This window comes from Mus caroli, chromosome 12, assembly GCF_900094665.2.
Source record: "Mus caroli chromosome 12, CAROLI_EIJ_v1.1, whole genome shotgun sequence".
NCBI lineage: Eukaryota > Metazoa > Chordata > Mammalia > Rodentia > Muridae > Mus > Mus caroli.
The window spans coordinates 105175745-105194052 of record NC_034581.1 but is presented as its reverse complement, the minus strand read 5'-3'; the positions used below and the strand labels follow the sequence as shown (position 1 = coordinate 105194052).

The 18308-nt window shown below is 45.2% G+C and overlaps 1 protein-coding gene across 5 annotated transcripts in view; it reads right to left on the bottom strand.

The window, feature by feature from the left end:
* Positions 1 to 11889, bottom strand: part of Wdr20 (WD repeat domain 20) — a 66757-nt gene extending 54868 nt beyond the window's left edge. For 3 of the 5 annotated variants that reach the window (XM_021179287.2, XM_029484437.1, XM_021179284.2), the window contains exon 1: positions 11557 to 11860. In XM_021179287.2, the coding sequence (XP_021034946.1) occupies positions 11557 to 11805 (249 nt within the window). In that variant the 5' untranslated portion in view covers positions 11806 to 11860. Of the gene's footprint in view, positions 1 to 7532; positions 7764 to 11556 lie in introns of those variants that run through there. The other 2 variants (XM_021179285.2, XM_029484438.1) reach the window with 2 other exon arrangements.
* Positions 11890 to 18308: the final 6419 nt, after the last annotated feature.

The window sequence follows — 18308 nt, the reverse complement described above, 5'->3', positions numbered from 1 at the left end:
CACTCTAGCCCATGTGATCCAGAGAGCCTCACACCCCTCCACCATGTGGTCACTCTAGCCCATGTGATCCAGAGAGCCTCACACCCCTCCACCATGTGGCCACAGCAGCTTGGCTGACAGGCTAATGGAAAGCAGAGCCAAGTGAATCTTATCAAATCCCTGTCCATTTTCTCAATATAATCCAATCCATCCCTGTAACTGGGCTTCCTGTTACTTATTACAAGACACTCGAGCGCCCAGCTCATAAACCACCAACGATTCGGCTCAGCAACTCTTTTTTTTGTAGCACACTTCAATTTTCACCTTTTATTTCCAGGAAAGTCCAAAATTTCATCACTATTAAAATATAAGTCATTTCCCTCTTATACAAACCTTGGAGAACTACAACTAGATAAACTGGTTAACTGTGGCTCAAAACTCTACAAAAACAGGGACTGTAAAAATGGTTCAGTTACAACTTGGTCTACAGAGAAGTTCCAGGACAGCCAGGGCCACAAGAGAAACCCTGTCTCAAACAAGCAAGCAAGCAAGGCTCAGTGTTTCCGAGCTCACTCGGTCAGTATGCACAGCTGCTCACTATGCAAGCAGCCTGAGTTCAGACCCCCAGCACTTAGGTAGGGAAAAGGCTGGGTGCAGCAGCTGTACCTCTTACCCAGCACCAGGACGGCAGAGACAGGAGGATCCCTGGTGTGGCCAGCCCTCTAGCACAACCAGTAAACTCCAGGTTCACTGAGAGAACTCAAAAAATAAGAGAAAAGCTGGGCACGGTGGCACACACCTTTCATCCCAGTACTCTGCCTTGGGAGGCAGAGGCAGGCAGATCTCTGAAGTCAAGGCCAGCCTGGACTACAGAGTTCCAGGACAGGGTTGTTACACACAGAGACCCTGTCTTGAACAATCAAATAAGTAAATACATAAAAATAAACAAAATCGCCGGGCGTGGTGGCGCACGCCTTTAATCCCAGCACTCGGGAGGCAGAGGCAGGCGGATTTCTGAGTTCGAGGCCAGCCTGGTCTACAAAGTGAGTGCCAGGACAGCCAGGGCTACACAGAGAAACCCTGTCTCGAAAAACCAAAAAAAAAAAAAAAATAATAAATAAATAAATAAACAAAATCAATGAGGTAGACACCCAATGCTGGCCTCTGGTCCACACAGATGAACACATAAATATTTTAACCCAAAATGATAAAAATGTACACATTTGTAAAAGTAGAACTCCTCATTGAGTCCGCCCACCGCAAGCAAAGGTCAAATCAGATAGAAAGGCAGGAGACAATCTATAAATCACAGCCCAGACAAGAGGTTAACCTAATGATGCATTTATTATTTTTATTGTTTTAGAGGCAGGGTCTAACTATGTAGCTCTGGTTGACCCAGAATTGCTACACTGACCAGGCTACCTTAGACCTCAAAGAGAGCTGGCCACCTTCCTCTGCCTCTGTGCTAGGATTAAAAGCATGCACCACCATGACCTGCTTCAGGGTCTCACTATATAGTTCAGACTAGAATCAGCCTCTTAATCCTCCTGCCCAACCTCCCCAGTGCTGAAGCCACAAGAGTGTAGCACCATATTGCAATTCAGTTAATTTCTTAATGTCTTCTGTTGAATAATCAAACAGGACCATAGTTCATAATTCTGTACAACTAACTTCACTGAAAAAAACAAAAAGGAAATGTTCTCTAAAATATTAAAATACACACATCTTGTTACCCATCTTTAGATGTGTATGGTGTATCTATAGGTTGGTGTGTGTGTAAGGAGAACAGAGGACAACACTGAGTGTTTTTCCTCAACCACTCTCCACCGTCTTTGTTTGAGACAGGGTCTCAGTGAGCCTGAGGCTGACTCAACATGAGCTAGTGAGCCCCAGGATCTGCCTGTCTAGCCACCTCTCCCTCCCCACCCTAGTACTGGGGCTACAGGCACAGCACTACACTGACTGGGCCTGACTTCTGACCAGGGTTTTGGGGCTCCGAGCTCAAATCCTCTTACTTATACGGCAGGCACTTACTAACTCTAAAGTTTCCTTCACTCTACAGTCAAACCAGCTAGTGACAAGCCCACTGTTGTGCCTCTTGCTCAAGTTCTGCTCCTGGCAGAGTCCCACTCATATCACTGGCATTACCTCCAAGGTAGTAACTACAGCAGCAAGCTCGCCGTCAGTGCCTGGTGGACACGCTTCCCAACACATGCAGTGGACAGATGGCACCACAGGTACAGACAGTGAACTGCTGCTGCAGGGGCCTGGAGCTCCATCCCAACATCCACTCCAGAGGCTCACAAACACCTGTATAACTCCAGCTCCAAAGGATCCAATGCCTCTAACCTCTACAAGCACATGCATACACAAGCATATAATTAGAAATAGTAAAATTAAATCTTAAAAATGCGACTGACATTCATGACTGTTTCACTGATTTCAGACATGTTCTCTATGTCTCAATTTTTTTAGAGTTATTTAATTTTTATATGACAAACTCCTGGAACAGGAGTGTGAGATGGCTGTGAGCTGCCATGTGGGTGCTAAGAACCCAACCTGGGCTCTCTGCATGCGCTGCAGTGCTCTGAACCACAAAGCCATCTCTCCAGTCCACTATATGCTTTTTCTTGCTGCTCAAATATATAGATCATTCATTGCTAGTCTCCTATTTGAGTTCAAGAGATGTGAGATCTAGCCAGGTGTGGTGGCACATGCCTTTAATCCCAGCACTCGGGAGGCAGAGGCAGGCGGATTTCTGAGTTCAAGGCCAGCCTGGTCTACAGAGTTCCAGGACAGCCAGGGCTACACAGAGAAACCCTGTCTCAAAAAACCAAAAAAAAAAAAAAAAAAAAGAGATGCAAGATCTACTAGAGAGATTAAATATTCTTTACTTTAAAGAACTAAGGTGCTTTCCACTCAAGATGCAAGATTCTAAAGTAAGAAAAAAATCTAATCACTAATTCAGAAGTCAGTAAGTAGTTCTTTTTTTGTTTGTTTGTTTTTATTCCAAGACAGGGTTTCTCCTGGAACTCACACTGTAAACCAGGCTGGACTCGAACTCAGAAATCCACCTGCCTCTGCCTCCGGAGTTCTGGGATTAAAGGCCTATGCTACCACCCCCAGCCAGTAAATAGTTCTTAACGGAAACAAAGATTCTCTGCCATTCAGCTTTGCCAAATCGTGCCTTACTAGATTATGTTACAAAGTGTCTGAAAATCAGCCAGGTGTGATGGTACATACCTCTCATCTCAGCACCCAGGAAGTTAAAGGAGGACTGCCAGGAGCTCCAGGCCAGCCTGGGCTACACAGCACACTTCTTGACCCTCTCCCATCTTCTCCCTTTACTGCCTTAAACAATGACTACAAAATTAAACTTTTTAAAAAAATAATTAATCCCAGCACTCGGGAGGCAGATCCAGTCTTTAAGTTCAAGACCAGCCTGGTCTACAGAGCAAGTTCCAGGATAGCTTAGGGCTACACAGAGAAACCCTATCTCAAAAACAAAAACCTGAAACAAACAGCCTAGACAAGTTACTAAAACCTTGACTCAAAAACTACTTGTTGCTCTAGCAAGACCCAGTTTCAATTCTCAGCACCCACATGGTGGTTCACAACCATTTCTAACTCCAGTTCCAGAGGATCTGACAGCCTCCACAAGTACCAGGCACACACATGGTGCACATACACATCTGCTAGCAAAATACTCAATACACTTAAATAAATCTAAAAGACAGTTTTTTGAAGCCACAACTTTAAAAGGGCAGGACTGCATCTCAGGGGTCCAATGCATGCCTAGCGCCCAAGGCCTCAGGGTCAATCCCTACAAACAAGAAAGTCATTGAGGGGAGAAATGGCAGGGAAAGGAGGGAGGGAGAAAGAGACAGAAGGTTTTGAACATGGTGTCTGACATCTAGTTCACCCACACAGATCCTGTTCTCTCCCAATGTCACCAGCAGGCACAGGCGGCCCTGCAGCTTTTGACAAAATGCGACAAAATGTTCATCTTCTTCCAATCAGCCTACCCCTCACCTTCCTCTAATAAAATTAAGTGGTCATAACTGGTTCTTTTGGTTCAATGAAGCATGTTAAAGACCTACAAGTCATGGTATTTTCAGCTTGCTTTTACAAATACCCCACTAGATTTAAATTTAATTTTAACAAATAAAAGCTGGGCAGTAATCGCACATGCGTTTAATCCCAGCCTCGCACATGCGTTTAATCCCAGCCTCAGAAGACAGAGGCAGGAGGATCTGTAAGATCCTTTGAGACAAGCCTGGTCTACAGAGTGATTTACAGAGTGATTTCCAGGACAGCCAAGGCTACACAGAGAAAACTCTTGTCTTGAAAAAAACAAAAAACAAAAACAAACAAACAAAAAAGGAAACAAAATTAAAAACTTATTTTCACTTTTAAAACTGAGTACTGAGGGCTGAAGTGATGGCTCCTTAGTTAAGAGCACTGGTTGCTCTTCCAGAGGACGTGGGTTCAATTCCCAGCACCCACGTGGCAACTCACAGCTGTCTGTAAGTCCTATTCCAGTTTTAGAGGATCTAGCAATCTCCCACAGACATACATGTATGCAAAATATCGAGGCACATAAAAATGTCTGAGTTCGAGGCCAGCCTGGTCTACAAATGTTTGTTTGTTTGAGTATGCAGAGGTTGAGGGAATGGGCAACCACTGACTGGCCAACTTGAGACCCATCCCATGGAGAGAGCTAACCCTTGACACTATTAATGATACTTTGTTATGCTTGCCGACAAAAGCCTAGCATAACTATCTCCTGAGAGGTTTCATTCAGCAGCTGATAGAAACAGATGCAGAGACCACAGCCAACCAAAGGTGGAGCTCAGAGCTCAGAGTCTAGTGGCAGAGTCAGAGGAAGGACTGAGCGAGTTGGAGGGTTCAAGAACACAGTAAGAAGACCTACTAAGCCAACTAACTTGCACCCATTGAGGCTCAAAGAGACCGAACCACCAAATAAAGAGCATGCCTGGGCTGGCCCTAGGCCCCCTACACATTTGTAGATGTATAGCTGTGGCTTCATATGGGTTCCCTAACAATCGGAGTGGGAGCTGTCTCTGACTCTGTTGCCTGCCTTTGAACCCCTTTCTCCTAGCTGGGCTGCCTTGTCTGGCCTCAGTAGTAAAGGATGTGTTTAGTCCTACTGCAACTTGATGTGCTGGGGGGTAGTACCCATGGGGGATGGTAGCCATGGGGGCCTCCTCTTCTCTGAAAAAGGGAGATCTGGGGTAGAGGGGGGCCTGGGGGTGGGGCTGGGATGTAAAATGGATGGATGGATGGATCATACAACCTTAAGAGCGAATAAGCCTTAGAGCCATCTAATATACAATTTCCCACCTACATGAATCATATCAGTAATATCCCTAAGCAGTGTGGAGTCTGAAATGGTGGGGAAAGGAGTAAGGATGTTTAGTCTGCATGTTCAGTAATTGTGACTAGAGCTGATTTGGTTTAGTGTGGTTTGATAGCAATAGATCAAAAGCAGTCTGCAAACCAGGTGTGGTGGCATGCATCTTTCAGCCCAGCACTGGGGAGGGAGAGGCAGACAGATCTCTGAGTTCCAGGCCATCTTGGTCTACAGAGTAAGCCTGGAGGCCTAGGCTACAAAGTAAGACTGTCTCAAAAACAACAACAAAGTAACCTGCAGCAACCGGTTCACTTTCTAGTACTCACTGTCTCTGATTTGCAACTTTAGGAAAGTTAAAACTTTACTTCCTATTGGTAATACTAAAATACTTTTTGTAAAGAAGCAGGGCATGGTGGTACATGCCTTTGATCCCAGCACTTGGAAGACAGAGGCAGGGGAAATCTCTGAGGCCAGCCTGGTCTACAAACCTAGTTGCAGGTCAGCCAGGACTACACAGAGAAACCATGTCTCAAAAAAAAAATAAATAAATAAAAAAAAATAAAGGTATGAACTACTAAAAATTACCCATGTTACTTTTAGACCCAAACTTGGACGTTTCTCAGCTTCTTGGGAATCTTTATAAAGGTGTAGCTTGGTAGACACACAAAGCCTCTCGAGGCATTCACCTCAGCAGACAGGACAGTAAAGCCTTACTCAGTGATAAACTCACTGCATGCTCAATGAGAAGGCAGCAGGGAAAGTCACATACATCTCTGTGGTAAGGAAGCTCTGTCATAGAGATACTGTCACAGACAATTACAAACTGAGAAACTGTCAGGAAGGCAAAGAACAGGGTGCCCTGAGAACACGTGGGGGGACTGGGGGACCCGACCTAACCTGTGAATTCACAGATTTGCAGAGGAAGTGATGGCTAAACTGCGATCTAAAGGAGACAAATAATCTTTATGTAAAACAATCTCCATAAGATAAAAGAGCAGGCCCAATAGAAATAGCTAGCTTTGACATTGTTTTCCTAAAACAACTTTTTTGCTGTTCTTTTTGTTTTTGTTTTTCCAGACAAGGTTTCTCTGTATAGCCCTGGCTGTCCTGGAACTCACTCTGTAGACCAGAAATCCACCTGCCTTTACCTTACCTCCCAAGTGCTGGGATTAAAGGCGTGAGCCACAACTGCCCGGCTAACTTTTTTTTTTTTTATGATAACAAAATATGTCATAAAATGTTTTAAAGCTAGGAATTCAAAGTTTTAAAGTGTCTTTCTAATCTCTCATGGCAACCTGCTCCATATTACTAGTATTTGTATGGTAGTCACTCAAATCTTTGTTGAAATGATTAATGCAGTACTGATTTTCATACTGCCTTTGGTTAAGCAAAACAGATTCACAAACTACATAAGAAATCTCCCTCATATGGCTGACATAGATTCAATGAAGGCTAGGCATGGTGATTTACACTTTAAACCCAACACTTGCAGGTGAAGAGGCAGAGGCAAGAGGATCTCTCTGTGTTCCAGGCCAGCCAGAGCTATATAGTGAGACCCTATGTCAAAAAGAAAAAAGAAAAAAAAAAAAGAAAAGAAAGAAAAAAATCAATGAGATAATGTGAAATCCAACCCTGGGGTAAGTTCTGAAGGGCCTGGCGTGCGCACACTTGTGTCCTTAGATTGGAAAGCCTGATTAGTCTAAAACAAATTTTTTATGCTCAGATGTGCTTCATTTTCCTTATAATGAAGAATACTAATGAATGTTTACCTCTTTTCTCTAGCCTGGGTTTCCTGAGGGAGATGAAATTACATATCCTCTCAGTCCCATCAAATGCTAGACCCTGACCACTATGCATCTGAAAAGTCAATATTATACTCCTCAATATTAGACTCCCTCCCCAGCACTCCATCCCTCAGGACCCATGGTGCTTCCTCTGAGGAAAGAGTAACACATCCACACAGTCCATGAATGCCTGTAATCCCAGAATTTATAGAGGCAAAATACAAACTCAAGGTCAGTCTGGGCTGTATGGTAAAACTTTGTCAAATATTAATGGGGGGGGGGGGGACAACAGCTAGCTGCTAGCTGGCTGTGGTAGTGTCTCCTCAATATGCTCTAAGGCCCTAGGTTCAATTCTTAGCAGTGTCGAACAAAAACAAACAAACAATACTACTCACTTTACTCAAGTGTCTAATCTGGATTTGAATGTCTTCCACATTAGGGCTTCTAGGTGGTCCCAATAACTGTAAAACTTCGTGTGCCTTGGGCTGAGGAGATGTCTCAGTGGAAGAGTGCTTGCTTAACATCTATTAGGAGGCCCTTGGGTTTTATCCCCGCACATGCATGCACGCACACATGCATACCATATTCCTTGAAGAAAAAAGTAGAACACAAAAATATATCAAAATAGCCAACTGTGAAAACTGTAAAAGACCTGCTCCCTACTTACCCCAATAGTAACTCCTGGTTCCTGGAACAATGACTAAGGACGCCCATTTTGTCTGCTTGCTTTGTTGAGACAGCTCTCACTCTATAGTTATATGGTCCAATTCTCAACCCTCCCAAGCCAGCACTCAGGGCAAGTTATTAGCTCTACTTTAAAATCAGAAACCAGAACTACAAATAGTTACTATTATTAGGCCATCCTGGTGATACACACCTATAATCTTAGAAACTGAAAGGGTCATGCCAGGAGAATCAGGAGTTTAAAATCATCCTCTGCTTTGGCAAGTTTAAGGCCAGCCTGGTTTATATGAGACCTTATCAAATAAACAAACAAAAAAAAAGTCACATATTCAGAATTATAACAAATACTTATAGAAAGAAAAACTTTTTTTTTTTTTTTTTTTTTTTTTTTTTTTGGTTTTTTGAGACAGGGTTTCTCCGTATAGCCCTGGCTGTCCTGGAACTCACTTTGTAGACCAGGTTGGCCTCGAACTCAGAAATCTGCCTGCCTCTGCCTCCCGAGTGCTGGGATTAAAGGCGTGCGCCACCACACCCGGCTAGAAAGAAAAACTTTAATTCACCAGCTAGAAGAGTTTAAATATCTGCCATAATACAAATGTATCCTACAAGATACATAAAATTTTACTTACACACACACACAAACACACACCCCTCCCAGAGTTCAAAGCACTCAATTCACCAGGGAAAGAAAGCCAATGTTCATGCATTTCTGACTTTGTTTTGTTTTGTTTTGTTGGGGGTGGGGGGCTTTGTGTTATGTTTTGGAGATAGGCTTTCTTTGTGTGGTCCTGGCTGTCCTGGAACTCACTCTGCAGACCAGGCTGGCCTCCAGGTCAGAGATCCACCTGAATCCACACGTGGGAATTAAGTGTGCCGTCACCACCTGGCAGTATTTCATACTTGTTTCAATGAATGTTTGGTGTAGTTTTTTAAAGCTCTTAGAACACCATTATAAAGATACTTCTAAGCAAATGGTCTTTTTTTTTCCTATGCAAACCAGAGGTACTAGATCTAGGTGAAGTGTGTCATGGGAATGATCCAATAGCTGGATGTGCAGCACAGGGAGGGAGCACTTGCCTGGCATGCCGAAGGCCCTGATGTTCTGTCCACACCCAAGGGTGTGGGGGTCGGAGTGGTAAGGAAGGGGGGAGGGGGGAGGCGAAGCCTGAACTAGTAATCTCTCGGAGTAAATTTAACTTTTTAAACTTTTTTTTATTATTTATTTATACACATATGTGTGAATACCACATATGTGCAGGTACCCAAAGAGGTTTGAAGAGGGCTTTGAAGGTGCGGGTGCTATAAGCACAGGTGTTTGTGAGCTGCCGAAGTGAGAGCTGAGATCTAGGCTCAGAAGAACACCAGGTACTCTTTAACTACTGAGCCATCTTCCAGGCCCCACGAATTTAACTTTTAAGCATACTGTATGCCCTATGAATTTAACTTTTTCTTTTTAAGATTTATTTATTTATTGATTATATGTAAGTACACTGTAGCTGTCTTCAGACACTCCAGAAGAGGGAGTCAGATCTCCTTATGGATGGTTGTGAGCCACCATGTGGTTGCTGGGATTTGAACCAAGGACCTTCAGAAGATCAGCTGGGTGCTCTTACACCCTAAGCCATCTCACCAGCCCCCGAATTTAACTTTTAAGCATACTGTATTTTTACATCATCATTATTTCTGTTTGGTTTTTTTGAATTTCGAGAGTTTTTTGACCTGAAACTCTATGTAGGGCAGGCTGGTCTTGAACTCACAGAGATCCACCTGTCAAGGTGCATGCTATCATACGCACCTGGTTTGATTTTTTTTTTTCCCTTATGAGAGGACTCCACCATATAGCCCATGCTTGCCTCAAAAGTGATAATTGTAGCACAGGTTGGCCCTGAACTTACCAACTATAGTCCTGGCTGGCCAAGATTGCAGGTATGCACAACCATGGTAGGGTCTAATTACAATTTTTCTAAGATTTCTTTTATTTTTTAAACTTATTTGTGTGAGCTGTAAGTGGGTCTCCAGAACCCAGAAAAGGACATCCAATTCCCTGGAGCTGGGGTTCCAGGTAGCTGTGAGCAGCCTAACATGGGTTTTAGGAACTGAACTGGAGTCCTCTGCAAGAACAGTACAGGTTCTTCACCGCTGAGCCTTTGCGCCAGCCCCCAAATGTAGGTGCTGATAAATATAAGCTTACATTTATTTCCAGAGAAAAATCTGGTATTTCAGTCAGAGCAGGAATGTTGAGATGGCGGTTCCTCTTAATGCTTGCTTTAACTCTAATTTACATCTCCCGAGTGTGTCAGGATTCTAATGGCCATCACAGCTATTACGAATTATAACATGTGCACTGCAGTCTCCCCTTTTAAAGAAGCGCAAAGGAAAGTTTCCCAGGTATCCAAGGTCAGCAGTGAGTCAGTCACAGGGTTGGGAACTGCACTAAAACTTCAGTTCCTACTCTCCAAACCACTGCATACTTTCCCAACCCCGAGGGAGGAGAGTCAACCAGCCATTTCCAAACGCTTCGGGAGTACACTGACAAGAATAAAGGCAAGTCAGAAGATTCACCTTGGACCAAAGAAACCAGCTACGTTTGCACACCATCATTCCTTCCCTTGTCCTCCTAACCGTACAGTGCAACATAAACAGAGCTGACTTTGGATATATCCATCCCTGGGAACACGTCCTCTTCAATATGGACAAGTACTTTCCCACTAACCGAACATTTATAAGTGAATCTTCCATCACCTTGTCACATTCCGTCGGAGGTGCTATGGAGTGCATACATTTCCTTACTCTCTCAATGGTCAAAAGTTAAAATAAGCAATTCTTGCCAGTGACCAAAAAAATAAAAAAAATGCGCCAATAAATTGCTGCTTTTAACGAGACATTTTAAAACTTGATGGCATGCGTCACAGAATTACTGTTACGTTCTTGGCTGGTTACTTTAAAGTAGCATTTAAGGCCTATCCCTCCCTGTTTGGGACATAGCCTGACTCGTTAGACAAGATAAATCTAGGCACGCTCACACACAACACCTCTGAAGCAACTTAGCCTATTTGAAAACATTATTCCAACCTCCCTAGTCTTGAGTACTCAGCCCTCTTACACCGCAAGGGACAGAATGACCCTCTTCAAAAACCTTTCGGGAGACGGTTCCCTCCGCGGAGACAATGACAGGCGACCTCCCGGGAAGGTTTTTGGAAACACTGCTGACACCAGGAGAAGTGTCAGTGCGGCAGCAGGTGGAGTAGCCCTGCGTGCCGAGCAGGTCCTTTCTGACCTAGTCTCCAAGTCCTCCGCCTCCCTGTCCCGGTTCCGCCTTACGGACCTTTCCGAGCCGCCTCGCGTCCCGGTTCTCTCACCCGGGGCAGGACTCTCGAGCCTCCCGGGAAGCGAGGCCACCTAAGACGGCCGCCGCACCTCTTCCGGAGACTCGCAGGCCCGCTCCCGGGCGGGATCGGAACCTGACGGACCCCGCCGGGGGAGGAGGCGACCGGCTACTCCCGGGGCATCGCCGCGACCCGGTTCCAGAGCCCTCTCCCCTTGGAGGCAGCGCTGCCGCCGGCGCCTCACTCCCGAAGCCCCCTCTCCTCCGGAGCACCTCAGCGGAGTTACCGGCCCACTCAAAAGTACAAGTGCCGGCCGCCCCCACCGGTCACCCCGGCCTCGCTGTCACCGCCCAGCTCCCGGCCTCGGCCCGCGCCGCCGGCGCGCCCCCGGTGACGCCCGGGTCGGTACCTTGCGGACCCCCTTGTAGATATAGAAGTAGAGCTCCCGGCCCACATTGAAGCAGAGGCGGTCGCCGTTGCCAGACTGGTCGTTGAGGTTTACGAAGGAGACGCGGACAGGGTTGGATCCCTGCGAGTTGAAGGGCACCCGGTTGGGCCGGCTGTACTCTGAGTGCTGCAGCAGCTTGTACAGACCTTCCCGGGTGGTGAATTGGGTCTTAATCTCGTTCATCTCCTTCCCTCCTCCCTCCGTCGCCATCTTGGAAAGCAGCGTTCATCCTGCCCTAAGTGCCCGGATCACGCCCACCGCGCAGGCGCCGTCCTCGGCCGCTCGCTCTCTCCACTCCCCACCCCCTTCTCCGCGGCCCCGCCCACTGGCGAGCCAGCCCCCACGAAGGCGGGCCGAAGCGAAGGGGGCGGGCTAGTTTGTAATGGTCCAACTGCGCACGCGCGCTCACCTGGTGCACTCCACCCGGAGGGGCGTGCGCAAGCTCCTCCCCTGGGTGCCGCCCTCCTGGTGCGGGTCGAAGCGAGCGCGCTCAGCGTTGGTGCGGGGCTCCCGTCTACACTGTGGTGACTCTCGCTCTGCAGCTTCGCTGAGGGACCCGATCCCTAAGAGACGACGCCGCCTTGGCCTTGGCTGACTGGTGGTCCCGGCAGAGCCTGAGGCGAGCAGTGAAGTCCGGTGTTTGGACGTGTACGTCCCGGCTGTCCACGATCCTCCCTCGGAAGCTAGGGAGGATTCCGACGGTCCGCTTGGGTGCCGGGTACCGATGCCGGGTGCCAAGCCCCTCTACGTCTCACAGAAGATATCGATGGATTCGGCTTTATTACACCTCAGGGTTTTGTTTTGTTTTGTTTTGTTTTGTAGGCGGGGTGGGAAGAACCACATGAGTGTACAGGACTTGTGTTTTTAAGTCTCACCTGAAACCTTCCTGGTGAGCATTGGCTTGTTCTTGAGAAAGTAGGTTCTGTCGGAACTTCTGTCTTCTGTGCCTCTTAATAAAGGTAAAGCAAATTGATTTTCTTAAAGCCTCAAACGGAACCTGAAGTTGTTTGCCAGGAGAACCATCGAGTTGTGCTGAATATTCTGTACAAAGTATTAAGCAAAGGCAAGCACACACATTAAAGTAGGACTTAACAGTCACCATTTGATGCTTCGATTTCTGGGTGTGTGCACTGGGAATACAAAGGCTTCTAAAGTGATAAACGTTAAAATAGAATTCTGGAACGGAGAAAATGTTACACGAAGAATGAACTGTCCCTGAGAAGTCCTGTCTGTAGAGCGAGCCCAGTACACTGGTGGGCACCTGTGCTTCCAGACAGAAGGAATGCCTGAGCCCGAAGCTGGAAGGCTGCTACCCAAGCCCACAGACCAAGACTCCAACCTCACAAAAATTAATTGTACACAAGGGGGAGTGTTCTAAAGAAGTATAAATCATAGCCATTTTATGTAGTGGGAAGCAAGTACAGACACAGTAGAAACTGTGCCAGTGATGTAATAAGGCATTTGACTAACATCCTGTAGAACTGGCAAAAAAAAAAAAAAAAGCAAAAGCACTACAGTAAATCCTTTTTTGTTGTTGTTGTTTTTGTTTTTGATACTGTATTTCACTAAATAGCCCTGGCTGTCCTGGAACTCAACAGGAGACTAGGCTCCAACTCAGAAATCCATCTGTCTTTAACTCCCAAGTGCTGGGCTTAATGGCATGAACCACACACCCAGGTTAAAAAGCCTTTTTTTTTTTTTTCTTGTGTGTGTGTGTTTTTTTGAGTTCTGGATCAAAGGCATGTGCCACCATCACCTGACTTTAAAAGTCTTTTTAATACATCCCTAGAATGCACTTTAAATTTCATTTTGTTATTTGTCTTATCCTATAAATGCAAATTTGTCTTTTCCATAAAATGCAAATATGGATCATAACTCTTAAAAATACTAGGGAGTGTTCAGTGGATAATCCCAATCTCCCATAGCTATGCTATTTTGTACCAAAAACATGTTTATAATGGTCATCTTGAAGGATAAATAACAGCCTGAATTATCTAAAAAGAATTCAGTTTGAATTTCTAGTTAATAGGGGAAAATATACTTTGGGAGGGGACACCTCAGCCAGCAAAAACTGAAAAAAAAAGTATATTGACCTTCAACCATAATATTCAATTTCCCATGAGACCAATATACTATTCAGTACGATGACATATGCTTTAATTTCAGCATTTAGGAGGGCGAGACAGACAGACAGTAAGGCCGTCCTGGCCTACACAGAGTACTACACAGCCCACAAAGGGCCACATACTGAAACTTTGTCTTAAAAAAAAAAAAAGACCACTATGGCTTAAGATTTACATTGGGGACTGGAGAGATGGCTCAGCGGTTAAGAACACTGACTACTTTTCCAGAGGTCCTGAGTTCAATTCCCAGCAACCACATGGTGGCTCACAACCATCTGTAATGGGATCTGATGCCCTCTTCTGGTGTGTCTGAAGACAGCGACAGTGTACTCATATACATACAGACATACATACATCATAAATACATAAATATTCTTTTGGTTGGTTGGTTGGTTTTTCAAGACAGGGTTTCTCTGTGTAGCCCTGGCTGTCTTGGAACTCACTCTGTAGACCAGGCTGGCCTAGATCTCAGAAATCCGCCTGCCTCTGCCTCCTGAGTGCTAGGATTAAAGGCGTGCACCACCATGCCGGCTACATACATAAATATTCTTAAAAAATATTTATATTAGGGTTTGTTTGTTCCTGTACAAATTGAACATTTTGCTTTGCCAGACATGGTAGCATCCTCCTGGGATGCTGTCATTCCTACAGAATAAGAAAGGAGGATGGAGGACCCAAAGCCAGCCAAGCAACACACCTGTGATAGCAGTGCTCGGGAGGTGGGAGCCAAAGGATGGAGTCAGGAGTTCAAAACCATCCTCAGTCATGTTGTGTGATGGTTGCACATACTTGGCCCAGGGAGTGGCACTGTTAGGTGGGGTGGCCCTGTTGGAGTAGGTGTGTCACTGTGAATGTGAGCTTTAAAACCCTCATCCTAGCTGCCTGGAAGCCAGTCTTCTGCTAGCATCCTTCAGATGAAGATGTAGAACTCTCAGTTCCTCCTGCACCATACCTGCCTGGATGCTGCCATGTTCCTGCCTTGATGATAATGGACTGAACTTCTGAACCTGTAAGTAGGCCCCAATTTAATGTTGTCCTTATAAGAGCTGCCTTGGTCATGGTGTCTGTTCACAGCAGTAAAACCCTAAGACATATAGTTACTTGAGAAACCAGCCTGGCCAGCCTGGGTGTACTGGCTGGTTATGCATTTCAGCTGGAGTTACCACAGAGAAAGGAGCTTCAGTTGGGGAAAATGCCTCCATGAGACCTAGCTGTGGGGTATTTTCCCAATTAGTGATCAAGGGGGGAGGGCCCCTTGTAGGTGGTACTATCCCTGGGCTGATAGTCTTGGGTTCTATAAGAAAGCAAGCTGAGCCTTTAATCCCAGCACTTGGGAGGCAGAGGCAGGCGAATTTCTGAGTGCAAGGCCAGCCTGGTCTACAGAGTGAGTTCCAGGACAGCCAGGGCTATACAGAGAAACTCTGTCTCGAAAAAACAAAACAAAACAAAACAAAAAAACAAAAAACAAAAAGCAAAAAAGAAAGCTGAGCAAGCCAGGGGAAGCAAGCCAGTAAGAAACATCCCTCCATGGCCTCTGCATCAGCTCCTGCTTCCTGACCTGCTTCAGTTCCAGTCCTGACTTCCTTTGGTGATGAACAGCAACGTGGAAGTATAAGCTGAATAAACCCTTTCCTCCACAACTTGTTTTTTGGCTGTGATGTTTTGTGCAGGAATAGAAACCCTAACTAAGGGCACTGGGCTACTTTAGACCCTCTCAAAATAATAAAGAATGCAATGCCAGCCTGTGCTACATAGCAAGACACTATCTTATAAAACAACAAGCAGGGGCTGGTGAGATGGCTCAGTGGGTAAAGAGCACCCGACTGCTCTTCCGAAGGTCCAGAGTTCAAATCCCAGCAACCACATGGTGGCTCACAACCATCTGTAACGAGATCTGGCGCCCTCTTCTGGAGTGTCTGAAGACAGCTACAATGTACTTANANATAANAAANAAANAAANNTAAAAAAAAAAAAAAAAAAAAAACACAACAAGCAGGGCTGGGAAGATGGCTCAGTGGGAAAATGGCCACATGGCATCCAGCAACCTTGTCTAACTCTAGTTCCAGGGAATCTTAGGTCCTCTTCCGGCCTCCACAGGCACTGCACGCATAAAATACAAACACATGCTGGCAAAATACCCATAAAAAAAATGAAAAATCAGTCGGGCGTGGTAGCGCACGCCTTTAATCCCAGCATTCAGGAGGCAGAGGCACATGGATCTCTGAGTTCAAGACCAGCCTGGTCAGTAGAACCAGGATAGCCAGGGCTCCCCCCAAAGAGTGATTCATTTTCAGGAAAGTAATAAGATTTTATAGAAAAAATTAAAAATTGCCTTTAGTCCAATAGAATTGTGGTGTGGTTACCAGAGGGTAAGAGAGGGCAGAAACTGACAGACGCCAATCAAAAGAGTCAAAGCCAAGTGACTGTGAATAAGTCCCAGAACTCTTTTGAGCAGCCTAGTTTTGTAATCCATAGCTATAACAAGACAGCACATTCTGGAAGCTGGTAAGGAAGATTGTAAGTGGTCCACCACAAAAAGTCAATATTTAATCTGCGTGATTGCCCACATCTGTAACCTCCACAATGGAGGCGAAGGTAGGAGGAACAGGAGTTCCAGGGTAAAGAAGAAATGCCTGCCTTTTGTCTCCTTGGCCGTCCAAAGGCAAGATGAGGCACAGGAGCTCTTACTGGGGTCACCCACTGAAGTTCAGCATGGTCCTCCCTCATACCCATGGCTTGATCCCTCAGTACGAATTGAATGTGTACCATCAGCGAAGGATGTAGGTTTCATTGAGTTGGACTAAGTGGCCCTGAATAGATTACTCAAGGCCGTCTACCTAGTGAGACTTCTCATGCTAATCTTTGTGCAGAAAGAATAAAAGTTAAAACTTTTCAAAAAGAAAAAGTGATATTTGAGAAAACAGGTGTTGATTAAGCCAGTTCCACAGTATGTGTACAGTAAACAATGTCTGACTGTGAGAAATATAGATAATTTGCATCTATCAATTAAAAATGGCAATGAGCAGCTGGAGAGAGGCATCAGTAGTTATATGAGTACTTGGCTCCTCTTCCAGAGGACCTAGGTTCAGTTCCCAACACATACAGAAACTCACAGCCAGCTCACAACTCCAGTTCCATGGGATCCAATGCCCTCTCTGGCCTCTGTGGGCACTGCACTGGTGTGTTCACAGCCATATATGCAGTCAAAACACCATTACAGATAAAAATGATAAATAAATAAAATATTTTGAAAATGTACTAATATTTAAGCTTTTCCATATATTCGGAATTTTTGAGATAGAGTCTCACATCGTATTACTAGCTCTGAGAACTATTATGTCGGCCTAGCCAGCCCTGAGTGTCTGGCAATCCTCCCGTTTCTGCTACCATACCTGCTAGGATTACAAGTATGCGCCATCACACCCAGCAAGAACTAGAACTAATTTTTAAAGATTTATTTTTGCTGCATCTGTGATCGGGGTGTGTGTGTGTGTGTGTGTGTGTGTGTGTGTGTATGGTGTTGTCATCTGCATATATGGACCCAGATCCTCTGGAACTGCAGTTACACACCATTAGTTTCAACCTTCCTAATGCTGTGACCCTTTAATACACTTCCTTATGTTGTGGTGACCCCAACCATAAAGGTATTTTTATTGCTACTATATAACTGCAATTTTGCTAGTTATGAATCAATGTAATTATCTAATATGCAGTTGGTTTAAGCCAATCCCTGTGAAAGGGTCATGACCCACAAGCTGAAAACCGCTGTTAAAGATGGTTGTGAGCCACCGTGTGGGGGCTTGGAATTGAACCCAGGACCTTTAGGAAGAGCAGCCAGTTCTCTTAAGTACTGAGCCATCTCTCCAAGCCCAGCTAGAACTATAACTTTTTGGTTTATGTTTTAGAAATCTATGTGATCTATGTAAGATCTTGAGAGTCTACTATTTAGGCCTCACTATGTAGACCTCTCCAGCCTCAAACTCCCAGCAGCCTTCCTGCCTCAACATGGAGAAAGCTAGGATTACAGACCTGTGCCACCACTCCTGACAGAAAGTTACTTTTTAAGATTAATTTTTATTTTTTATGTATATATTTGTGTGCCTGTGTGAGAGAGTGTATATGACTTGTGTGCAGATGCCCACAGGGACCAGGAGAGGGTGTTGGGTAAATGAAGTATATAAACACTTTTTAAAAAAAAAACCAAAGGGTAAAAATATGTGTTAAAGATTTATGCTTAGGGGCTGGCGAGATGGCTCAGCGGTTAAAAGCACCGACTGCTCTTCTGAAGGTCCTGAGTTCAAATCCCAGCAACCACATGGTGGCTCACAACCATTTGTAATGGGATCTGATGCCACCTTCTGGTGTGTCTGAAGACAGCTACAGTGTACAGTGTACTTACATATAACAATAAATAAATCTAAAAAAAAAAAAGATTTATGTCTATAGCTGAACAGTGGTGGTGCATGCCTTTAATCCCAGCTCTTGGGAGGCAGAGGCAGGCAAATGTCTGAGTTCGAGGCCAGCCTGGTCTACAAAGTGAGTTCCAGGACAGCCAGGGCTACACAGAGAAACCCTGTCTCGAAAAACCTA